This window comes from Mesoplodon bidens, assembly GCF_964165515.1.
Source record: "Mesoplodon bidens genome assembly, chromosome: 19".
NCBI classification, from domain to species: Eukaryota; Metazoa; Chordata; class Mammalia; order Artiodactyla; family Ziphiidae; genus Mesoplodon; species Mesoplodon bidens.
In genome coordinates this window covers 28,789,127-28,813,147 of record NC_138179.1, presented here as the reverse complement: position 1 = coordinate 28,813,147, position 24,021 = coordinate 28,789,127, and the positions used below count along the sequence as shown (strand labels likewise).

At 42.9% G+C, this 24,021-nt stretch overlaps 1 protein-coding gene and 1 pseudogene across 2 annotated transcripts in view; one reads left to right on the top strand and one right to left on the bottom strand.

Moving 5' to 3' along the window:
- Window positions 1-20,117, top strand: part of LOC308607032 (multidrug and toxin extrusion protein 2-like) — a gene marked incomplete at its 5' end in the record, with an annotated part of 49,184 nt that extends 29,067 nt beyond the window's left edge. The window contains 2 exon segments of the mRNA XM_081218626.1: window positions 6,713-6,782; window positions 20,074-20,117. Coding sequence (XP_081074752.1) covers window positions 6,713-6,782; window positions 20,074-20,091 — 88 coding nt within the window. The 3' untranslated portion in view covers window positions 20,092-20,117.
- Window positions 8,520-10,541, bottom strand: LOC308607600 (V-type proton ATPase subunit D-like; annotated as a pseudogene). The gene has a single exon. The product of its transcript is annotated as a V-type proton ATPase subunit D-like (transcript).
- Window positions 20,118-24,021: the final 3,904 nt, after the last annotated feature.

Below are 24,021 nucleotides of genomic sequence, written 5' to 3'. Positions count from 1 at the left end.
CAGAAATGAAACATATGATAGAATTAGTACACAGGGATATTAAAAATTTTAATAACTATGTTTTATATTTTCAAGAAGATAGAGGAAAACATGAGCATGCTAAAGTAAGAAATCAAAGATTTTTTAAAAAACAACAAATTGAACTTATAGAGCTGAAAGGAAATGTCTGAAAATATATTGGATGAGAGTAACAGCAGATTAGAATAGTGTAGAAGAAAAGATTAGTGAACTTGAAGATAGAGCAATAGTACACGTCCTAAATGAAATGCAGTGAGAAAAAAGACTGGAAAAATATGAACATCAGTGAGCTGTGATTGGCCTAAAAAGGCTGTAACTAGAGTTCTCAAAACAGAGAGGAGAGGGGACAGGAAAAAATTTTGAAGAAATAATGGCAAATCTTTCTAAATTTGGTAAGACCTTAGAATTAAAGAGATCTAAAAGGCTATTTGATGTAATCACTCATCTTACATCAGGATTCCTCCAAAACATCCTTGCCAGGTTGTCCAACTTACACTTTCATAACCTCAGTGGGTGAGGCTCTTGCTACCTCTGAAGGCAGCTTTGATTCTCAGGATACCTTCCTTTCTTTTTTTTAAATTTATTTATTTATTTATTTATTTATTTATTTTTGGCTGTGTTGGGTCTTTGTTACTGTGCGCGGGCGTTTTTTAGTTGCGGTGAGTGGGGACTACTCTTTGTTGCAGTGCATGGGCTTCTCATTGCAGCGGCTTCTCTTGTTGTGGAGCACGGGCTCTAAGTGCGCAGGCTTCAGTAGTTGTGGCTCGCAGGCTCAGTAGCTGCAGCTCATGGACTCTAGAGTGTGGGCTCACTGGTTGTGGCACATGGGCTTAGTTGCTCCGCGGCATGTGGGATCTTCCCGGACCAGGGCTTGAACCCGTGTCCCCTGCATTGGCAGGTGGTTTCTTAACCACTGGGCCACCAGGTAAGTCCCAGGACACCTTCCTTATTTTGAGCTGAAATGTAACCATAATTTTCACCCACTTATTCTGGTTCTTGTGCTTGTAGGAATCTAAATCCATTTCTGAGTTACAGCCTGCAGATATTTGAAGGCATCTCTCATGCTCTCTTCTCCATGGTAACCGTCTGAAATTCCTTCAGACATTTCCCATGGAATGTGATTTTGAGTCTCCACTGTCGAATTCATACAAACCTGAAGGCAGTGCCCTTAGCTCCATTTAGAGCAGAACTGTGTCCATTGTACCTCATTCTACATGATGGACTTCTGGTGAAGTATTAGGTTTTTGGTGGCTGCACCACACTATGTCTGACCAGCCCTAGCATCCACATTCTGCCCTCCTGTGGTTATCTTCTTGAACCCAAACGCAGATCCTACTTTTGTACCCATTAATCTTTATTTTCTTATTTTTTGACTCATTTTGGGTTCCTAATTCTGTCAGTGACAGTATTTCCTATCCTTTTCAGCTTCTGGCATCTGTACATGTGATACATGCTTGTATACCTCAATTTCCTCCTCCTTTGCCTAAAACTCTGGCATCTTCATTATAGTGTTCTCGCCCCCCAGACCCTAGCAGCATCCCGGCTGAACTCAGTATCCACGTGGATGAGCCGTGTAGCGCCCCAGTCCTCACCCCAGTAACCTCTGCTCTCCGCAGGCACACTCTCCCGTGGTCATGCCTGGGGCTTTGTCATTACGTAACTGTTCCAGCTCCAGTCCTCAGTTGGCCATAACTGCAACGCTTCCAACAGCCATGTCTACTTAAGAGGATTCTTCAGCTGCTTGGGCTCTCTAGTCTGTTGACTCCTCTGGTCCTGCACTCTTTCTCAGTCCATCATGACATTCCTGCCTTTACGCCTTCCCTTATGTAGCGTAGGTGCCATGGCTTATTGTTTGAGGAATTCCTGAATCCCTCCTGTGTGGCAGAACCCCAGCCTGGAGGACCCCATGTGCACACTGTCTGTGTCAGTAGGCATCACTTTTGGAAAAGTCACCGAAGAGGGCATGTTGGTTCCACTAGAAACTTATGGCCACAGTTAGACCCTCAGCATTGTCCATCTTGCTTTTCTTTGGCCATCTCACTGTCCATCATTGCAGTCCATATTAGACCTTCTCCACTCTCCTCAAACCACTGACCCCACTGTACCACCCTCAGCCATCACTCTCAGCAAATGACTTGCCTCCCCCTTGAGTTTATCCTGTTTGGAGTTTGTTGAGTCTCTTGGATTCATGTCTTTTATCAGATTTGGGAAGTTTTCAGCCATTCTTCAAATATTTCTTCTGTCTTTCTCTCTCACCTCTGGCACTCCCATTATGTGTGTGTTGGTATATTTGATGGTGTTCCAGCAGGTCTTCATTTTTCTTCATTCCTTTTTCTTTCTGTTCCTTAGTCTAAATCTCAATTTGCTTACCTTAAGGTTCACTGATTCTTCCTTCTGCCAGCTCAAATCTACTGTTGAGGCCCTCTAGTGAATATCTCATAATTATTTTTTGGATTTTTCAACTCCACGGTTTTTATTTTTTATAATTTCTGTCTCTTTATTGATTTTATCTATTTGGTGAGGCATCATTCTCATACCTTCCTTTAGTTCTTTAGACATGGTTTTCCTTAACTCTTTGAATATATTTGAAATAGATGATTTAAAAGTCTATTTTAGCGAGTCCAAAGTCTGTGCTTCCTCAGAGACAATTTTTATTTATTCCTTTTTTCACCCTGTACATGACTCATAATTTTTTGTTGAAAACTAGACTTGGTTTTTTTTTTTAATGGAAGTCTAGTTGATTTACAATGTTGTGTTAATTTCTGCTGTACAGCAAAAGATTCAGTTATACATATATAAATATATTCTTTTTCAGATTCTTTTCCCTTATAGGTTATTACAAAATTTGACTATAGGTCCCTGTGCTCTACAGCAGGACCTTGTTTTTTATCCATCCTATATAGTTTGCCTCTGCAAACCCCACACTCCCACTCCACCCCTCCCCTAGGTTCTTGTTGTCGATGCTCTTGTTTGCTTAGTGACTTCTATGAACTATTTCGGTAAAGGTCTGTATTCTTTGAGTGTGGCCACTGAAGTTTCTGCTGCATTAGCTTAGAGGTCAGCTAATGATTGGACAGTCTGCATCCCAAACATCCCCCAGTCTTTGCTGACGGGCTCTCTACATGCGTCAGGTTCACCTTCAACACCCAGCCAGGCAGTTTACAGCTTGGTCTTAACTTTCACTTCCTGTTCATGCAGAGTCTCAAGTTCAGCCCCAGGTGAGAGCTTAGGCCCTTCCTGGTCTTTCTTTTTTTTTTTTTCTTCCCTGACCTTTCTTGAGCCTCTGTGCAGCCCTAGGCGTGCACATGGCCTTCTAGATCCCCAGTAACATGTCAGAGCTTCCAGAGCGAGCCCTGATACACCCCACATCCCCAGTCTTTCCTACCAAGCTGGTTGGTTAGTCTGTTGTTTGTCCTGTTTCCACTGCCTCAGGAAGCAGCAACTAGAACATTTGCCTGTAAATTTTTTTTCTTTAAATAAATTTATTTATTTATTTATTTATTTATGGCTGCATTGGGTCTTTTTTGTGGTGTGTGGGCTTCTCATTGCGGTGGCTTCTCTTGTTGCGGAGCACGGGCTCTAGCCATGCAGGCTTTGTAGTTGTGGCTCATGGGCTCTAGAGCACAGGCTCAGTAGTTGTGGCGCATGGGCTTGGTTGCTCCGCGGCATGTGGGATCTTCCCAGACCAGGGCTCGAACCCGTGTCCCCTGCATTGGCAGGCGGATTCTTAACTGCTGTGCCACCAGGGAAGTCCTGCCTGTAAATATTTTTGACAAACAACCTTCTAAAGGTCAACTTCTGCACTGGGCAGTTGGAGCCTGATGAAATAAAGACAGCCTTTTGGGGGGTCTTCTAAGGAGCCACCAGACAGGTGGCCTTTTGTGAATTAGTAACTATAATTTGGGAATGAGCCTTAAAAAGTTTGACCCACTCTTCCGCCTCCAGCCTTGGAAGTATGTGTGGGCTGTTACTTTAAGCTTACTGCTGAGCTGGGAGCAGGGGATGACACCACAGAGCTATCATTACCAAGATTCAGCCACTTTTCTTGAATATGGGCTCCCCAAGTAACTGCAAGCCTTTGGTTAATTTCCATAGTTCTGAGAAAGTCAACTCTGACAGTATTTGCCAGTTGTGACAATCTCCTTTTCCCTACTTTCCTGTTTCTCTGTATGCTTTGTAAATTTTTAAGAACTGGACGTTTTTAATATTGTACTGTGATAACTCTGGAAACCAGGCTCTCCTCCCTCCCCAGGCAGTGCCGTTCTTGCTTTTTGTCATTGCTGGTCTGCAGTTCTCCCATTCGTTTGTTGACTTTTTTTTTTTTTTTCGGTATGTGGGCCTCTCACTGTTGTGGCCTCTCCCGTTGTGGAGCACAGGCTCCGGACGCGCAGGCCCAACGGCCATGGCTCACGGGCCCAGCCGCTCCACGGCATGTGGGATCTTCCCAGACCGGGGCACGAACCCGTGTCCCCTGCATCGGCAGGCGGACTCTCAACCACTGCGCCACCAGGGAAGCCCCGTTTGGTGACTTTTCTAAGCCAGTTTTTACAGAGACTGTGTTCCTTGTCATGTGTGGTGTCTGCTATCTCCGCAGTCAGCCAATGCCCAACAGAGTTTTTTTTTTTCCTTCTTTTTTTTTTTTTTTGGCCACACAGCTTGCAGATCTTAGTTCCCCAACCAGCGACTGAACCTGGGCCCACAGCAGTGAAAGCACCAAGTCCTAACAACTGGACCCCCAGGGAATTCCCAAAGAAGAGTTTCTTAAAAGTTTATGTCTCCTTAAATTAAATTACTCAGCAGGCACTGCCTGGGAAGGCACTTCAGCCCAGAGGGGTTAAGACAATGGGCCTGCCTCTCTCCGTCAGTCCCAGAAATTTTATTTTTCTGGAAATCTTTCAGATATTCTTTTTTTCTTCTATAAATCTATTTATTTTTGGCTGTGTTGGGTCTTCGTTGCTGCGCGCGGGCTTCTTCTAGCTGTGGCAAGTGGGGGCTACTCTTCGTTGCGGTGCGTGGGCTTCGCATTGCGGTGGCCTCTCTTGTTGTGCAGCATGGGCTCTAGGCACGCGGGCTTCAGTTGTTGTGGCACGTGGGCTCAGTAGTTGTGGCGCACGGGCCCAGTTGCTCTGCAGCACGTGCGGTCTTCCTGGACCGGGGCTCGAACCCCTGTCCCCTGCACTGGCAGGTGGACTCTCAACCACTGTGCCACCAGGGAAGTCCCTTTCAGATACTCTTTTTGTCCTTGGCCGTGCTTAGGTGCAGGTGAATCTTTGATTCTGCCTGGCACTTTGTAGACTTTCAGTCTCAAGCAGTGGATTTTTCTTTAGCTCTAGGAAATTTAGATATATGATAGAATTTATGGATTAATTTGACATTTGTCTTTTCTGTGGTTACCTGTGTTTTGGGATATTTCCTCAGATTTACCATTAAAATTTAGTCTCTAGCCATGTCCATTTCATTACCCAGTCTTTAAGTGGAATGCTGTATTTTAGTGTTCATATTTTTCATTTCCAGTTAATTTTCCCAATTGTTCTTTTTCCTTAAATGCCTACTGTTTATGAATATTTCTAAGAATAGGAATTATAATTTTTAAAAGTTTCTCTCTTTGTATTCTTTCTGTTTCCTTTTGCATCAGCTCCTCTGCCTGCTCATTTTGGTGTTTTGTTTGTGTTGATTTTCTTCAGTGTTTGGTGCATGTTGGTTTAATGTTTATACTTGTGAAGGAAGGACCACATTTTCACTTTGACTAGTAGAGACAGTGCAGGGTTAGCCGACGCTGCCGTCCTGGGTCTGCTCCGCGGAGGTCACTGCTCTGGTGAGAGGGTTGCCTGCGGGCTCTGCCTGAGTTGGTGGCACCTGCTGGCTAACGGTCTTCCCCTCAGGCCAAGGGGAGAGAGGCCAGAGCTCTGGGGGGAGCACTGCTGTCTGTTGTGTGTTTTGCATCCACACTGGCTCCATGGTGTAGGCCTGCGGTCACCGCCACTCTGCTGAGTCGTTCTCCAGGGCCCCTGAGCCCCACGCAAGCCCCCCAAGCCCCACGCGAGGCCCTCGCCAGACAGACCTTCCAGCACAGCCGCCAGAGCTCAGGGCATCCCTAAGGAGGCAGATGTTTTCTCTACCTTGAACACTGGCCTCCAGCTGCATTTTTGAGGAAGACTCCCAGCCACAGGGGAAGATTACCCTTCACAGGCTGAAACCTGCTGCTTTTTCTTCCCAACCCTCACTTTTTTTTTTTGAATTTTATTTTATTATTTATACAGCAGGTTCTTATTATCTATTTTATACATATTAGTGTATATATGTCAATCCCAGTCTCCCATTCATCACAGCACCCCCCAGCCCACCACCACTTTCCCCCTTTGGTGTCCATACGTTTGTTCTCTTCATCTGTGTCTATTTCTGCCCTGCAAACCAATTCATCTGTAACCAACCCTCACATTTTTATACTCATCAACAAAACTTTTAAGAATTAGGCTTTGTCGTGGCAGCCTAGCCCATGTCCCTTTCGACCTAAATTCTAACTGGTGACATTGAAGTTAGTGAGGTTTTATCGTGTCCTCATTTTATCAAATAGGAAAGTAGTATGTGGACTGAGTTGACTGGTCGGTCACTCTGGCAGTTTCGTCTAGCTAGCAGGTGATTAGTGCTACACTTAACTGTAAGTTTTGGGTCACTGACTCTTTTTCTCCAACAGAGATATCGTGTCCCTTGTGAGCCAAGTGATGCCCATTTTTGCTCCCTTTCATCTGTTTGATGCACTTGCGGTGAGTATTTGCAGTGATTTTACCTCTGTGTACTATATGCAGCACGATCTTGTTTTGTGTGTCTCGTTTTTGTTCTGTTTTGTTTTTTGTGGTACGTGGGCCTCTCACTGTTGTGGCCTCTCCGATTGCGGAGCACAGGCTCCGGACGCACAGGCTCAGCAGCCACGGCTCACCGGCCCAGCCGCTCCGTGGCATGTGGGATCTTCCCGGACCGGGGCACGAACCCGTGTCCCCTGCATCGGCAGGCGGACTCTCAACCACTGCACCACCAGGGAAGCCCTGTGTGTCTAGTTTTGAATTGAATGCCCATGGTTACATTTCTGAAAAGAGGGAGCTCTTGCTTCGAGCAGTCACAGCCACTTGAGGGACAGACTGGTTAATTAAGAGTGTAGCATCTCAAGTGGGAGAGGCCTGAGTTAGCCACCCTCCCCTACTTCATCTGGGGCTGGATGCTCTGTGTGACTCCTGGCTACGTGGTGACACCTCCAAGGCGGGCCGTGCTACCTCGGAGTCCACTCTGACCTCTAGAAGGTCCATGTCCCGGCTAACCTTCTCTAGGTTTACAGGTATTTGAAGACTCTTGTGCTAAACCCTGGAATCATCCCTTGAGGCTTCTTCCTGGTTTCAGCAATTAGTCCTCATGACATGATTTTTGGGTCCATTTGCCATCTTGCTTTTCTTCCCAAGGGATTCCTTCTACTGTGTCGCACTCACTCTGAAGATGTGGTGCCCATGACTGGACACTGGCCGTGGCAAGAATGTGACAGAGAGCAAGACAGTCATCACCCCTCTGGCTCTGGGCATTTTTTTTTTCTCTGTGGTACACGGGCCTCTCCCATTGTGGAGCACAGGCTCCGGACGTGCAGGCTCAGCGGCCATGTCTCACAGGCCCAGCCGCTCTGCAGCATGTGGGATCTTCCCGGACTGGGGCACGAACCCGTGTCCCCTGCATCAGCAGGCGGACTCTCAACCACTGCGCCACCAGGGAAGCCGTCTGCGCATTTTTGAAGCCTCACTGGATTAATATTTTTCAGCCATGATATCAGACTAGTTTCTGCTGAGACTTCCATCAATGAAACCTCTACATTATTTAAAACTATGCTTTTATGAACTATTTTTAAATAGAGATTTAAATGTTGTTACTTGGTGGGTTTCTGGATGAAAACTGCTGTAGTTGTTGTTAACGTAACTTTTTTTAAAAATTATTTATTTGGTTTTGTGGGGTCTTAGTTGCAGCTCACAGGCTCCTTAGTTGTGGCCCATGGGCTCCTTAGTTGCGGCATAAGAACTCTTAGTTGTGGCATGCATGTGGGATCTAGTTCCATGACTGGGGATCGAACCCAGGCCCCCTGCATTGGGATCGCAGAGTTGTATCCACTGTGCCATCAGGGAAGTCCCTTAACATAACTTTAGAATGCAAATGTTCTCCTTTATCTCTTACGTAAGGTGCGGTCCCTGTCTTGAGATAGGGTATGTGACTGTATTCAGAGCTGTGAAATACCAGGTTGTGTTCTGACCTGATGTGATGATGACACCTGAATGACTGCAAGACTGGTTTTGGTCCTGAGAGGTGCAGGAAAACAAAAGATGTGTGCTTTCCTGAATGCCATTGGTTATTATGTTTTTGGTTTTCCCCTTGGAGCATCTCTGATGTTTGCTGCTAATCATGGGATAATAGATATGTATCTGATTCCTTGGTGACTTACCTTACATCTCACTTGTCCTGTTAGGATAAACTGCTTGAGATACAAAGCAGTTGTCTGGAAAGTGACCTGTGTGGAATAGGAAAAATGATTTTCTCCCTTTGGTATATGAAAACAATTTGTGTATTCAGTATACAAAAACACTGGAAATGTCAACTTGAAGAAAATAAACATGACCCTGCCCTCAGGATGAGACCAAGATTAAGTAATTACACAATTATTCCATTTGGGGTAAGTACTGTGAAAGCTGTGATCCCCTATGATGGCTTGGAACAGCTCCTTGAGGTCGTAATGCATTAGCTTAGTCCTGAGCCGTGACTAGAATCACCTAGACAAGGTGACCACAGTTTGTTGAAAAACTATTCTTTCTCTGTTGAATGGTCTTGGCACCCTTGTCGAAAATCAGTGGACCAGAGACGTGTGGGTTTATTTCCGGACTCTGTTCTGCTTCATTGGTCTCTATGTCCAGCTCATGCCAGTACTGCACTGTTGGGATTACTGTAGCTGTGCAGTAAGTTTTTGTTTTTTAAATTAAATTATATTTTTTTATACAGCAGGTTCTTCTTATCTATTTTATACAAGTTTAAAAAAATTTTTATTGAAGTATAGTTGATTTACAATGTTGTGTTAATTTCTGCTGTACAGCAGTGACGCAGTTATACACATATAGACATTCTTTTTCATATTCTTTTTTTTTCATTTTTAAATCATTTTACTGTATATTACCATAGTCACATTTGAATTGGCAGAACTGTTTCCATTGAAAGACAAGACAGACCTGTTATTCAAGGAAGAATAAGTGAAGGTTTTCATAATGTTTCATAAAGTCCCACAGTAACTAACACAAGGATGGTTGCAGCAGTCTCAGACAATGGTGTGCAAGTAGGAACAAAGGGTGTTCCAGCAGTAGCTGGCCTACATGTGTAGGCCTGAGACCACTGCTGTTTCCTAAGGGGAATTTCTTAATATGTTGGTAAGCAGGTCACTTGCAACAGACATGTAAGTGGAGTAGGGTGACACTTCGCAGAATAAATTCTCTAAGTTTCTGGGCAGGTTCTACAAATCTCATTGGTGATAAATGGTTGCTGAATTATGATTCTGCAAAGGTAATCCCATAAACAGACATCAGGGAATTTTACAACTGGTGAAATTCTTACGCCAAAAATTAAATAGCCACACATACCAAACCTACACACCGTGAATTAAAATGATGCCATGTTAGGCCTTCTGAAAGGATCAGAGCAGGAAAGATTATTCAAAGAGAAGATCCTCATCCTTCTCTTCAGCCAGAAGATTAGCAGGTTCCATCACCTCTCAAGCTGCTCTCCGTTGTTCCAAGTCCTTCTCAGACTTTTCCTTGAGAATCTTTTTCTTCTCCTGTATTTTCTTTAACCTATAGAACTCTCTCTCATCCAGCTCTGTGATGATATAAGCAAGGGTACGTTCAATCCGGGGAATGATGACATGTTCAATGGCATTTACATGCCTGTTGGTTATCTTAATAGCTTCATCCAAAGTAACAAAGGAAGTCTGCACCGAAGCTAGTTCCACCAGTAGTTCCACTGCTTTGGCGTAATTCCTCTTCAGTTTAGCCAACTGTTCGCCACCTCTGGCTAAACCAGTCAGTTCATAACTGTCAGTTCCTTCATGGTGCTGTTCAAATACTGGCAAAGTAACACACCTGCTACGTTATCTTTCTTTGCTCTAATCTTCACTTGGGCTTTATTTACATTTTGGATTACCGTGGTGCTGAAGTCCCCTGCTGTGAACTTGGCCTCAGCAAGTGAAAAGGCAGCTTCTCTCATCACTTCACCCATCAACATTTTAGTCTCTATTATCTTCTTAAGGATCTGTCGAAATCGAAGAGTTAAGGCGTCAGATTTTTTCTTTAGGAGGTTTCGACCTGTCTGTGCTCCTTTTAACCGAGCCCTCATGATGGTCTGTGCCATTCTCGAGGGAAAGATTTCAATTCGGTCTTTGCCCAACATTCTGATGATGACTGTTCGGACCGGGTCCCTGGCCAGGCAATCGTCCATATTCTTTTCCATTATGGTTTATCACAGGATACTGAATGCCGTTCCCTGTGCTCTACAGTAGGGCCTTTTTTATCCATCCTATATATAATAGTTTGCATCTGATAATCCCGGACCCCCAGTCCATCCCTGCCCCACACCCCGGGAACCACGAGTCTGTTTCTGTTCCTTGATAATGTTCATTTTGTTCCTTTGTGTATTTTAGATTCCTGTGCAGTAAGTTTTGAAATTAGAAAGCGAAGTATTCCAAGTTTGTTCTTTGCCAGTTTTTTTGTTTTGCCCATTTAGGGCCCTTTCCAGTTCCATATGACTATGAGGGTTAGATTTTCCATTTTTGTAAAAAAGGCCGTTGGAATTTTTTAGCGGGACTGCACTGAACCTGTTAGACTGCTTTGGAGAGAATACTGCCATCTTAAAAATATCAAGTCTTCCAATCCATGAATACAGAACGTCTTTCCATTTATTTGGGTCTTTAATTTCTTGCATCAGTGTTTTGTAGTTTTCATTGTACAAGTGTCTTTGACCTCCTTGGTTAAATTTATTCCTAGATATCTGATTCTCTTGGATGCTACTGTAAATGGAATTATTTTCTTAATTTCCTTTTCAGATTGTTCTTTGCTGGTGTATTGAAACACAGCTGACTTTTGTGTGTTGATCTTATAAGTTTGCTGAATTCATTGATTAGCACTAGTATTTTTGTGTGTATGAATTCTTTAGAATTTTCTATATACAGGGTCACGTCATACATAAATAGAAAGTTTTACTCCTTTTCCAATTGTAATGCCTTTTAGTTCTTTTTCTTGCCTTATTGTTCTACAATAGGGTTTTAACATTTTTCTGTATTCTCCTGCAGTACTTTTATTTTTATTTTTTTAGTCTTTATTGGAGTATATTTGATTTACAATGTTGTGTTGGTTTCAGGTGTACAGCAAAGTGAATCAGTTATACATATACATATATCCACTACTCCCATATGTCATTACAGAGCAGTTTTATTTTTAGTTAAAAAATAATGTAAAGCTATAGTTTACAGGATGTGAGATAATTTTCATGAAGGGCTTTTGCAGAAATATGCTAACCGTTTATGTAAATTAAGTCACTCAAATTTATGATGACATCAGATGCGATCTCCTGTTAGCTCCATTTTACACTTGGAGAAGCTAAAGCCTGAACAGGTGAAGTAATGTGTCCCGCAGACAGTAGGTGACGAGACAGGATTTGAACCCAGATGCCCCCAGAGCCTCTCTTTTACTGCAATGCATGTCTCTTAGGTTTATGATTCCCTCATTCATCCTGAAGATTCACTGCGCACCTGTATGCGTTGGCCCTGGGTGGTGCTGGAATCTGGGGAATGTAAAGATAAACAGGCCAGATCCCCGTTTGTTGTGAGCTCACCCCAGGCTCTTGGGTTTTATTCCTCTCTGTCCTTTGGCACCCTTTCCATCTTACACTCTTGGGATGCAGGCCTTGCCCGAGGGTCCTCTTGCTGACCTGTCCCCACTCTCCTCCCTGGAAGGCCCAGGGCTCTCAGCTCTCATCTTGGGGCCTGACTTGGAGCCTGAGCTCTTGGCTGCCCAGGTGTTCCTTGTCGGTCACACCATCACCTCTGGTTCCTGGCCCCTTCCTGGTTCAGTCCCCTGGTCAAGAGCCCGGCCCCAGTCACGCTACCAAGTCTCACCAGCTCCGACTCTGTAATCTCTCTCGTCTTGTAGAAAGTGGGGTTTATCGCACTTTCAGGGGAGAGGAGTTGAGAGTGTGTGATGGCTGTGGCGTTTATCTGAGCGTTCATCATCTCCAGCAAACTCTGCACCCACTCAGGTGCTCTTTGTTACACTCATTAAGGGGGTCCCGCTCAGCATCCGGTTTCCTGTTGTTGGGGGTCAGTGAGGGGACGTATTTGAGGCAGATTCTGTTTTCCAGACACCTTGTTTTTTCCTCAGGGAAATTCTTCCCTCCTGGGTTTCATCTCAAGATAGGACCAGTAGACCTCTGTCTGCAGAGAATAAATGCACTGTTGCCAAAAGACTCGGGAGCCAACTCTGAAATCCACCTGCCTGGTGGTCTACGGCCTGGAGGCCATCTGTGTTCTTATAAAATGGGTGCTCCTCTGACATCCTCAGCTTTTTAAAAAATATATATTTATTAATTTATTTGGTTGCACCGTGTCTTCTTGGCGGCATGTGGGCTCTTTAGTTGTGGCATGTGGGATCTAGTTCCCCGACCAGGGATTGAACCCGGGCCCCCTACATTGGGAGTGTGGAGTCTTAACCCCTGGACCACCAGGGAAGTCCCACCCTCAGCTTTTATGTTCAAATACTGGACGAACATTTTGGAAATGTTAGCCTCTGCTCAGTATAGTTTTTATCATTTTCCTTGTAAAGCTTTTGCTCATTTCTTGTTAAGGTTATCCCCATTTTATCCTCTTGTGGCCATTGTAGACAAGGCCTTCCCTTCCATCCTGTAATCTAAGTGGTTGTTGTTGGTATATTTGAGGGCTGTTAATTACTGTCTGTGAATTTTGTAGCTTGTTAAAATTCTGAATTCCTCTTATTTGAGTAGTATTCAGTTGATTCTCACGGCTTTTCCAGGTATACAATCATATTGTGTACAAATAGCTTTATATTCTCCTTATCAGATGTTACACCACTGATTTTTTTCTTGCCTAAAGCCTCTAGTAGAATAATAAATTGTTGTGGTAATAGTGGAAATGCTTGTCTTGTTCAGGACTTCAGAGATTGTGCTTCTGATGTTTCTCTACTAAATAGCATGCTGGATTGGGGGCTGACATACATATATACACACAATGTAAACACACATACATTAACAAACATGTGTGCATGTCTTCTTAAATCACGTTCAGGTAGTATCCATGGAGTCTGCTTTACTGAAAGTTCCCAATGGTTGAGAGTTTTGCCAAATGTAATTGCATGTCATGTAAGTAGAAATAGTTCTACTCCTTCCTTTCTAGTGTTTTTGCCTTTTTCTTGTTGTTCTGGCAAGAACTGCTACAATAGGATTTTAACGTTTTTTCTATATTTTCCTCTAGTACTTTTTATTTTTTATTTTTTAACATCTTTATTGGAGTATAATTGCTTTACAATGGTGTGTCAGTTTCTGCTTTATAACAAAGTGAATCAGTTATACATAGACATATGTCCCCATATGTCTTCCCTCTTGCATCTCCCTCCCTCCCACCCTCCCTATCCCACCCCTCTAGGTGGTCACAAAGCACAGAGCTGATCTCCCTGTGCTATGCAGCTGCTTCCCACTAGCTAGCTATTTTACATTTGGTAGTGTATATATGTCCATGCCATTCTCTCACTTTGTCCCAGCTTATCCTTCCCCCTTCCCGTATCCTCAATTCCATTCTCTAGTAGGTCTGTATCTTTATTCCCATCTTGACCCTAGGTTCTTCTTTTTTTTTTTTTTTAGATTCCATATATATGTGTTAGCATATGGTATTTGTTTTTCTCTTACTTCACTCTGTATGACAGTCTCTAGGTCCATCCACCTCACTACAAATAACTCAGTTTCTTTCCTTTTTATGGCTAATATTCCATTGTATATATGTGCCACATCTTCTTTATCCATTCATCTGTTGATGGACACTTAGGTTGCTTCCATGTCCTGGCTATTGTAACTAGAGCTGCAATGAACATTTTGGTACATGACTTTTTTTTTTTTTTTTTGCGGTACGCGGGCCTCACTGCTGTGGCCTCTCCCGTTGCGGAGCACAGGCTCTGGACGCGCGGGCCCAGCGGCCATGGCTCACGGGCCCAGCCGCTCCGTGGCATGTGGGATCCTCCCAGACCGGGGCACGAACCCGTGTCCCCTGCAAAGGCAGGCGGACTCTCAACCACTGCGCCACCAGGGAAGCCCCATGACTCTTTTTTGAATTATGGTTTTCTCAGGGTATATGCCCAGTAGTGGGATTGCTGGGTCGTAGTTGCTCCGTGGTATGTGGGATCTTCCTGGACCACGGCTTGAACCCGTGTCCCCTGCATTGGCAGGTGGATTCTTAACCACTGTGCCACCAGGGAAGTCCTAAATTTTTATTTCTTAATTTAAAATTTTTTACCTGAGGTATAGTTGATGTATAATATTATGTTACAGGTGTACAATATAGTGATTCACAATTTTTAAAGATTATACTCCATTTATAGTTATTATAAAATATTTGCTATATTGCCTGTGTTGTACAGTATATCCTTGTGGCTTATTTTATACATAATAGTTTGTACCTCTTAATCGTCTACCTCTATCTTCCCCCTCCCTGCTTTTCTCTCCCCACTGGTACACTAGTTTGTTCTCTGTGAGTCTGCTTCTTTTTTGTTATATGCACTAGTTCGTTGTATTTTTTTAGATTTCACATATAAGTGAGATCATACTGTATTTGTCTTTCTCTGACTTATTTCACTTAGCATAATGCCCTTCAAGTCTATCCATGTTGCTGCAGATGGAAAAATTTCATTCTTTTTTATGGTTGATCTCCAATGGAATACTTACTACCATAATCTTCTTTATCCATTCATCTGTTGATAAACAGGTGCTTCCATATCTTGGCAATTGTAAATAATGCTATGAACATTGGGGTGCATGTATCTTATCGAAATAATGTTTTTGTTTTTTTCAAATATATACCCAGGAGTGGAATTGCTGCATCATATGGTAGTTCTATTTTTAGTTTTCTGAGGAACCTCCATACTGTTCTCCATAGTGGCTGCACCGATTTACATTCCCACCAATAGTGCACGAGGGTTCCCTTTTCTCCACATCCTTGCCAACACTTGTCTTCTTTTTGATGATGGCCATTCTGACAGCTGTGAGGTATCTCGTTGTGGTTTTGATTTCTATTTCACTGATGATTAGTGATATTGAGCATATTTTCATGTACCTATTGGCCATCTGCATGTCCTCTTTGGAAAAATTTCTATTCAGTTCTGCCCATTTTTTAATTGGGTTTTTTTTTATGTTAAGTTGTATGAGCTATTTATATACATTGGATGTTAACCCTGTATTGATCATATATCATTTACAAACACTCTCTCCCATTCAGTAGGTTTTCTTTACTTTTTGTTGATGTGCAAAAGATTTTAAGTTTTGTCATGCATCATGTTTATTTTTGCTTTTATTTCCTTTGTTTTAGGAGATGGATCAAAAAAACATTGGTAGGATTTATGTCAAACACTTCGCCTATGTTTTCCTCTAGGAGTTTAATGATATCTGGACTTACATTTAGGTCTTTAATCCATTTTATTTTTGTATATGATGTCAGAGAATGTTCTAATTTAATTCTTTTACATGTAGCTGTCCAGTTCTCCCAGCACCATTTATTGAAGAGACCGTCTCTTCTCTGTTGTATAGTCTTGCCTCTTTGTCATAGATTAATTGACAGTGTGTGGGTTTACTTCTGGGCTCTCTGCTCTCTTCCATTGATCTATGTGTCTGTTTCTGTGCTAGTACGGTACTGTTCATTACTGTAGCTTTGTAGTATAGTTTGAAGTCAGGGAATGTGATTCCTCCAGCCCTGTTCTTCTTTCTCAAGATTGTTTTGGCTATTCTTTTGTGTTTTTCCATGCATATTTTAAAGTTATTTGTTCTAGTTCTGTGAAAAATACCATTGGTATTTTGACAGGGATTGCACTGAATCTACAGATTGTGTTGGGTAAGATGGTCATTTAACAATACTAATTATTCCAATCCAAGAACACAGTATATCTTTCCATCTATTTGTGTTGTCTTCAGTTTCTTTCATCAGTGTCTTATAGTTTTCCGAGTACAGGTCTTTTACCTGTAGGTTTATTCCTAGGTATTTTATTCTTTTTGGTGCAATGGTAAATGGGATTGTTGCCTTAATTTCTCTTGCTGATAGTTCGTTGTTAGTATACAGAAATGCAATACAATTGTTAGTATAAAGAAACAATCCCATTAATACTTTTAATTAAAAATTAAGTTTTTAGTCCCTGTGGAGATGATCCTATAAATTTTCTCCTTAGATCTCTTATGGTGATAAATGATATTATTTGCTTTCTTCATATTGAACAATCCTGATTATTATGTGCTACTCTTTTAGTGAGCTGCTGTACTCTACTAATATTGTATTTAAGAATTTTGCAATGGTAGTTATAAGATTGGTCAGTAGTTTCATTTCTTTGTGTAATCTTTGTCAAGTTGACATTAACAATATTAATATACACTTACTACATAAGGAAAATTAAAAATGTTCTCTTTTTGTATTCCCTGGAACAATTTACATAGTATAGGAATATTATTATTATAAAAGTTTGGCTAAATTCTATGAAACTGTCATGCCGGGCATTTTGGAGGAGTTTGTTACACCTTTCACAATTTCTTCTCTGAAAATCAGTTTGTTTAGACTTTATATCTTTTTGGAGGGGGGTCAACTTTGGCAAATTATACATATTTTCAGAAATCTATCCATTTTATGATTCTGAATGTATAGAATTGTGCAAAACAATCTACTATCATGTGCTTTTGGGGTAAGTTGTTGTATGTGTGTTCTGCATCACATCTGCAATTTCTATGGATTTCCTTAGTAACGATGAGTTGTGTTTTCTGCAGAAACTAGTCTGATTCGAGGACTGACTGAATGCTGTAGTATGTATTCAAGTAGCTCCTTTTGTTCTGTGTCAACCAGTACATTTTTACAGTGTAAACAATTTTGAATCTGTCCCCATTGCTCTGTGAAATTTTAATCCTGCAGCTGTCGTGAGAGCCTTCTGTGTCCACACAAACAGAGGTGCTTAGTTTCTTATCCTGACTTTTTGGAAATGCTGTCATGTGATGGCTTAATGAGTAACTGTCCTCAATGTCATGTCTCTTTTGATGACCAGTTCAGGCTGGGAGCCTGTGGGGTATTTGATCAGTGTCAAGCAGGATTTCGTCCTTCTCTGTTTGGACACAGAACTGCCAAGTATTTATTACGGTCTCATCCCTACCAAGCACTGTCGTCAACACCAGGGAAATACCGTTTAACCAAATAGCCAGAGCCTCTGCCTTATGAGCTGCTGGGGTTTCACAACTCAGCTTTACTTTAAAAAAGCAAAAAACATAAAAACCTCTACTCTATTAGACACTAAACTCTTTAGAATAAGAACACGTCAGATTTCGCTCTTTGTCCATAAAAGTGCTTCTTGCTATTGTACTTATTTAGCAGGTACTCAGATTTGTTAAAGAACACTTTGAAACTATTAATTAGGGCTTCCCTGGTGGCGCAGTGGTTGAGAGTCCGCCTGCCAATGCAGGGGACACGGGTTCGTGCCCCGGTCCGGGAAGATCCCACATGCCGCGGAGCGGCTGGGCCCGTGAGCCATGGCCGCTGAGCCTGCACGTCCGCAGCCTGTGCTCCGCAATGGGAGAGGCCACAACAGTGAGAGGCCTGCGTAATGCAAAAAAAATAATAATAATAAATAAATAAATAAACTATTATCATTAACAATATGGAAATCTTGTGAAAATACATAAATATAATGATGAAAATTAAAATTATCTCTAGTTCACTCCTCACATATAAACCCTGAGGTATTTCAATGTATTTTATTCCAGCCTTTTAAAATTATTTTTCTCCCAGTATTCTGTTATTCACAAAAGTGGGGTTATATTGAATATGTAATTTCCCCTGGTCCCATGTTAAAGACATGGTTTTAGTAATTCTCTAGTATTTCCTTGTATTGTTTAATGCTTTCCTAATAGTGGACATTTGAATTGCTCCCCTTTTATTTTTTAATTGAAGTACTGCTGATTTAGTGTTGTGTTAATTTCTGCTGTAAAGCAAAGTGACTCAGTTGTATACATATATATACATTCTTTTTTATGTTCTTTTCCATTATGGTTTATTCTAGGATATTGAATATAGTTCCCTGTGCTATACAGTAGGACTTTGTTGTTTATCCATTCTATGTGTAATACTTTGCATCTACTAACCCCAAATGTTGTTTATCCATTCTATGTGTAATACTTTGCATCTACTAACCACAAACTCCCAATCCATCCCTCCCCCACCCCACCCCCACCTTGGCAACCACAAGTCTGTTCTGTGTCTATGAGTCTGTTTCTATTTCGTAGATGAGTTCATTTGTGTCATATTTTATTTTATTTATTTATTTTTTTTTGCGGTACGCGGGCCTCTCACTGTTGTGGCCTCTCCCATTGCAGAGCACAGGCTCCGGACGCGCAGGCTCAGCGGCCATGGCTCACCGGCCTAGCCGCTCTGCGGCATGTGGGATCTTCCTGGACCGGGGCACGAACCCATGTCCCCTGCATCGGCAGGCGGACTCTCAACCACTGCGCCACCAGGGAAGCCCTGTGTCATATTTTAGATTCCACATATAAGTGATATAGTATTTGTCTTTCTCTTTCTGACTGACTTCACTTAGTATGATAATCTCTAGGTCCACCCATGTTGCTGCAAATGGCATTATTTCATTCTTTCTTATGGCTGAGTAGTATTCCATTGTGTATATGTACCACATCTTTATCCGTTCCTCTGTTGATGGACATTTAGGTTGTTTCCATGTCTTGGCTGTTGTGAAGAGTGCTGTTGTGAACACTGGGGTGCATGTACCTTTTTGAATTACACTTTTGTCTGGGTATATGCCCAGGAGTGGGATTGCTGGATCATGTAGCAACTCGATTTTTAGTTTTTTGAGGAATCTCCTTTTTTCCATAGTAGCTGCACCAACTTACATTCCCACAAACAGCGTAGGAGGGTTCCCTTTTCTCCACACCCTCTCCAGCATTTATTTGTAGACATTTTAATGATGGCCATTCTGACCAGTGTGAGGTGGCACCTCATTGTAGTTTTGATTTGCGTTTCTCTAATAATAAGCGATGTTGTTAAGTTGCTCCTCTTTTAAATAACATTGTGACGAGCATCCCAGGTCTATGAATATTAACGACATTCCTGAGTCTCCTGAGGTTGGATTCCTAGGAATGGAATCAGTCCATCAAAGGGTATAAACTGTCCATCCATCTGCTTCTCAACTCGTGAAATGGCCAGGAGTCTATGGGAGGCCCAGCCTCAGTGACCCCTTGCCAACGTGGGGCCCCAGACATGTGAACAGGTTAACAGACTAATTCCCAGTTTATACTGGGTTCCAACTCAAGCCTCGACAGCTGGCTTTGTAGTGCAGTTATTCATATGTGAATGGGTATTTTATATCCACTTTGTTACACAATGATATTTAAGTGGTTTAAATAGTTTCTTCTCATGAGGAGACAGGCACTGTTTACAATGTTTCTTAGTCATCTCTTGTACACAGCAATTGGGGAGATGGTTCTCAAAGTGGGCTTCTAGAAACATCAGGCCTCACAGGTACATGCACACACCCATCTAAAGCCTTCCAGTGGGTTCCCACTAGAGTTGGAATCAAACCTGGTCAGTGGTAAGCTTGAGTCTGATCCTGGTCCATAATTACCTAAATTTTAGGGTAAGCTGCAGTTTACGCTGTGGATACAGTAGTTACGGGAGAATGTTAATGATGCCAGGAGGGGGACCGCAGAAAATCTGAATGGATACTTGTTTCCCACCCACAGGTCTCTGGTCTGGACTGACTCTCTGTGTCTTCTTTCAAACCCTCTTCTACTTGGTGTACATCTGGAGGATAAACTGGAACGAACAGAGTGGCAGAGCAGGTAAGAGAGGGTGGGTCCTCTTAGAGATGGAGCCTGTTGATCCCAGGGCAGGTAAGGAATCTTTCAGGGTGAAAATGGTAAGAAATCCATCGGCAGCATGACACACTTTGATTAGTGAAATGCATCCAACGTGAGAGTTGGGGGCAAAAGGAAATCCTGTGTCAGCACATTTCCTCTTAATGTGGAGTTAATTTAGTATCTACTAAGCAGGGCTCAGCCAGAAAAAAAAGAGAATTAGCTTAGAAACTATTCTGCTGTTTTGGTGTGGTAGTCTTAGAAAAGCAGTAGTGTTTCCTGTTTTTCCTGATCTGTTGTCTAGTTTTAGGCGTCTTAAAAAGCATCTTTTGGTCCATGGTTTCCTAAGAAATGCAAAATGCTAAGTGCCTGTGATCAGGGAAGTTCTTGGGGGCAGAACCTGTCCTGCGGCCTGAGGACCGGGATCCTGACCCTCTGGGCATCTCTGTGTTGAAGTGTGAGCCCTGCTGACTGTGTCAGGGTTTGAGAGGAGATGGGTGGGAGGTCGGCCGAGTGGAGGTGTCCTGGACAAAGAGCCGTGAGGAGGAGCTGAGGTGTGCAAACCGCCACTGTCTGCGTCTTGACCACCCTCGAGTTTCGCAGCCCTTCTGCCTTTCCTTACGGTGACGTATCATGTCCTCCCTCCCTTCAGTGCGATTGCTGGAGTGAATGAAGTGTACAGGACGTTAAGTTGGACCATAAACTACCCCTTAGGCGATTGCACCATTTATCTTTAGACTTTGTTCCTTTTATCGGGATTTAGGCGCAGTAATGGCCACAGTGCAAAAAATATGTTTGCAACTATGGCAACAAGTGGCTTTTTATGCCATGTTTGTGAGCTGATACTGGGGCGAAGAATAGTGGTTTCTAGTGTGGTGTTCTACTGTCACTGGCACTTTCAGGACCAGCAAGACCGCGCACGATGCTGTCTCCTGTAGTGTGGTTTCCGAGGGAGCTCAACCACAGTTTAACAGCAGTGAACTGGCCTCGCTTGACCGCACTTGCTTTACCTCTGTGACGCGTTGTTCAGGCACAGGTTCGAGCTGGGCTGAGAGGGACGAAAGAGGCCGTGCCCACCGCAATAGGTTAAGTTTACGGGGGCTGTTCTCCAGGGTCCTTGATTCCTCTGGTTCTCACGCCCGGAACTCGGTGCATGAGCTTCTGCTCCCCTGCACAGTGTAGCTCGTCTGTGCCCTTCTAACTGGGAGGCCAACTCTGTGTTCCCCTCTGGGACGTGCTTAATTAATAACCCCACATGTAACAAACCATTTACAACGTAGGCTCGTGTCACCTTCAGGAATGCCCTTTACTCAGGGAAATTTCTCTGCAAACAGATCTGTCCATCCTAGACAAAGAGGTAGCCGATGGGGTGATTCTACCTGACGTCATCCGACCCGAGAGCCAGACCATGCAGCTGGTGGAGGAGAACAGCTTGTGTGGGGTAGCCACCATCAGGGAGGTCTTGACGGGGACCCAGCTGATTTTGTATCGCGGGGCGGCTGTAGTTTTAGCTTTTGCTGTCCTGGTAGCAGGAATTTTAATAAGAGTTTTCACTGACCGTGGCTGAAACGGAATCACCCCAGCCAGCCCACAAACTAGCAGTGACAACGACATGCCACACCACACAGGAAGCATGGGAATTGACCCTGGTCACCGGGACAGTGGTTTCGCTCTCAACTAAGTGTGGAGAGGATACCAGTGATGTGTGCTTAGCTATTCTGAGAGTTTGCACGATCTTACTGCTTACTGAAGATCAAGAAAAGAGTTATAATTTTAAGTGAACTCTTCTCCTAAACGTGAACTCTATCATGGTTTTTAAATCTGCAAATTTGGTTTTCCCGGCTCGAAGTGTTCTTTATGCCGTCATATATTTAATATCTTTCACCTTCCAGGAAAGCAGGTCCTCTAACATTAACCGCTGGTCACGTTGTCTTTGTGTTTCTCTGTTACGTGTTCCATCTTGTCTGTGAGTTTGCACGAAGTGCCGTCTAGTCCAGTCCCAGGTAGTGCCGTGTAAGCTTTTATAAAATAAACACTTCAAAATGTGTGCTCAGACTATTTCTACCTATATGATAACTTGTAACTTACTGCCTTTTAAACTTTTGTTAAACTTCTGTATTAATTAAAAAAGGAATCTGTGTTCTCTCCTGCAGCTCAGCCCCCAGATGCCAACAGGTGTGGCTGCACCTCTCGATGAAGAGTTTTAGAGCCTTTTATAGGGAATTGGACCAACCCAAATAGGAAATCCTAAAATGACTGACATTGGAGCTTCCCTAACACAAAGCCCACCCGATGACCTGGAGAGCAGTGTTCCCCTGGGCCATCTCCGCCCCACCCCCCCCGCCGCCCTGGGGAGGCAAGCGGGCAGAGCTGGTACAGACCAGTCAGAGGAGACAGCGGCTGCAAGGTAAATACTGTCACCATGCTACAGAATAGGATGTTGTGGGATAAAACACCCAGGAAAGTTTTGAGGTGAAATTCATATAATATAAAACTAACCTTTTAAAGGGTATAATTCAGTAGCATTTAGTACATTTAGTGATTTTTTTTTTAAATTATTATACCATCTTAGTGTGAAGTGCCTGTCATTTTAGTTTGTAGTTCTAATGCACATTACTAATGACATCCATCATCATTGCATAGGTTTACTGGCCATCTGTGTATCTTTTGGAGAAATGTGCCCATGTTTACATTGAGTTGTTTGTTGCAAGAGTTTTTAATACACTCTGGGTCCTTATCAGTTGGGGGGTTTGCAGTATTCTCCACCCCCAATTCTGTAGCCCATCTTTTCACTTTCTCAATAGTGTCTGCTCTGTGAACAAAAAGTTTTTAATTTTGATGAAGCCCAATTTATTTTTTCTGTTGCTTTCATTTTTGTTGTCAGAAAAGAAATCAAGAAGAGACTGTTTCCAGTGTGACTTGTAAGTTCATCACTCTGTCCTAAAAAAAAGAGTAGCATGATTCACTTCTATTCTGCCACCAAACGTGGGGGGTTTTCACGCCAACAACCAATTCTCCAAATCCTCCACCACCAGCAGGATGTCCAGTGATTCCGTTCAACTGTGACACTAACCATGTGTCAGACCCCATGGGTTAAGGGCTCAGTCCCATGAGACTGCCACCCATGCTTTTGACTGACTGTCTATAAATTGGGGTTCTTGTGACCCTCTCCTTGTTCAGCAGTTTGCTAGAACAGCTTACAGGGACTCAGGAAAACACTTCACAGGATTACTCGTTTGTTATAAAGGATACAAGTCAGAAAGAGAGGCACAGGGTAAAGTACAGAGGTGATGGTGCTCAGGTGGTCTTTCTGATGACCAACTGCCCTCCTGAAGCTACGTAGGGGCCCCCCGTGAGTCACGTTATTAGCATTAAACCCTAAACCTGAAACTTCTGTACAAAATAGTCTGTTTTTAAAATGGGCACAGGATCTGCATTGACATTTCTCCAAAGATGATGTACAAATTGCCAGTAAACAAATGAAAAGATGCTTAACATCTTAGCCATTAGACAAATGCAAAAGAAAACCCCAAGGAGATACCACTACACACGCACTAAGTGGCTGTAATAAACACAGATACAAGCATTGGGGAGAAACTGGAACCCTTATACATTACAGGTAGGAAGTTACTGGCCACTGTGGAAAACAATTTCACAGTTCCGGAAAAAGTGAAACATAGAGTTACCATGTGACTCAGCAACTGTACTCCTGGGTATATACCCAAAGAACTGAAAACATGTCCACACAGAAACTTCTACATGAATGTTCCTAGCAGCATTATTCAAGACAGCCCAAACTGTTTAATGAAATTATAATATTCAAAATGGGCAGTT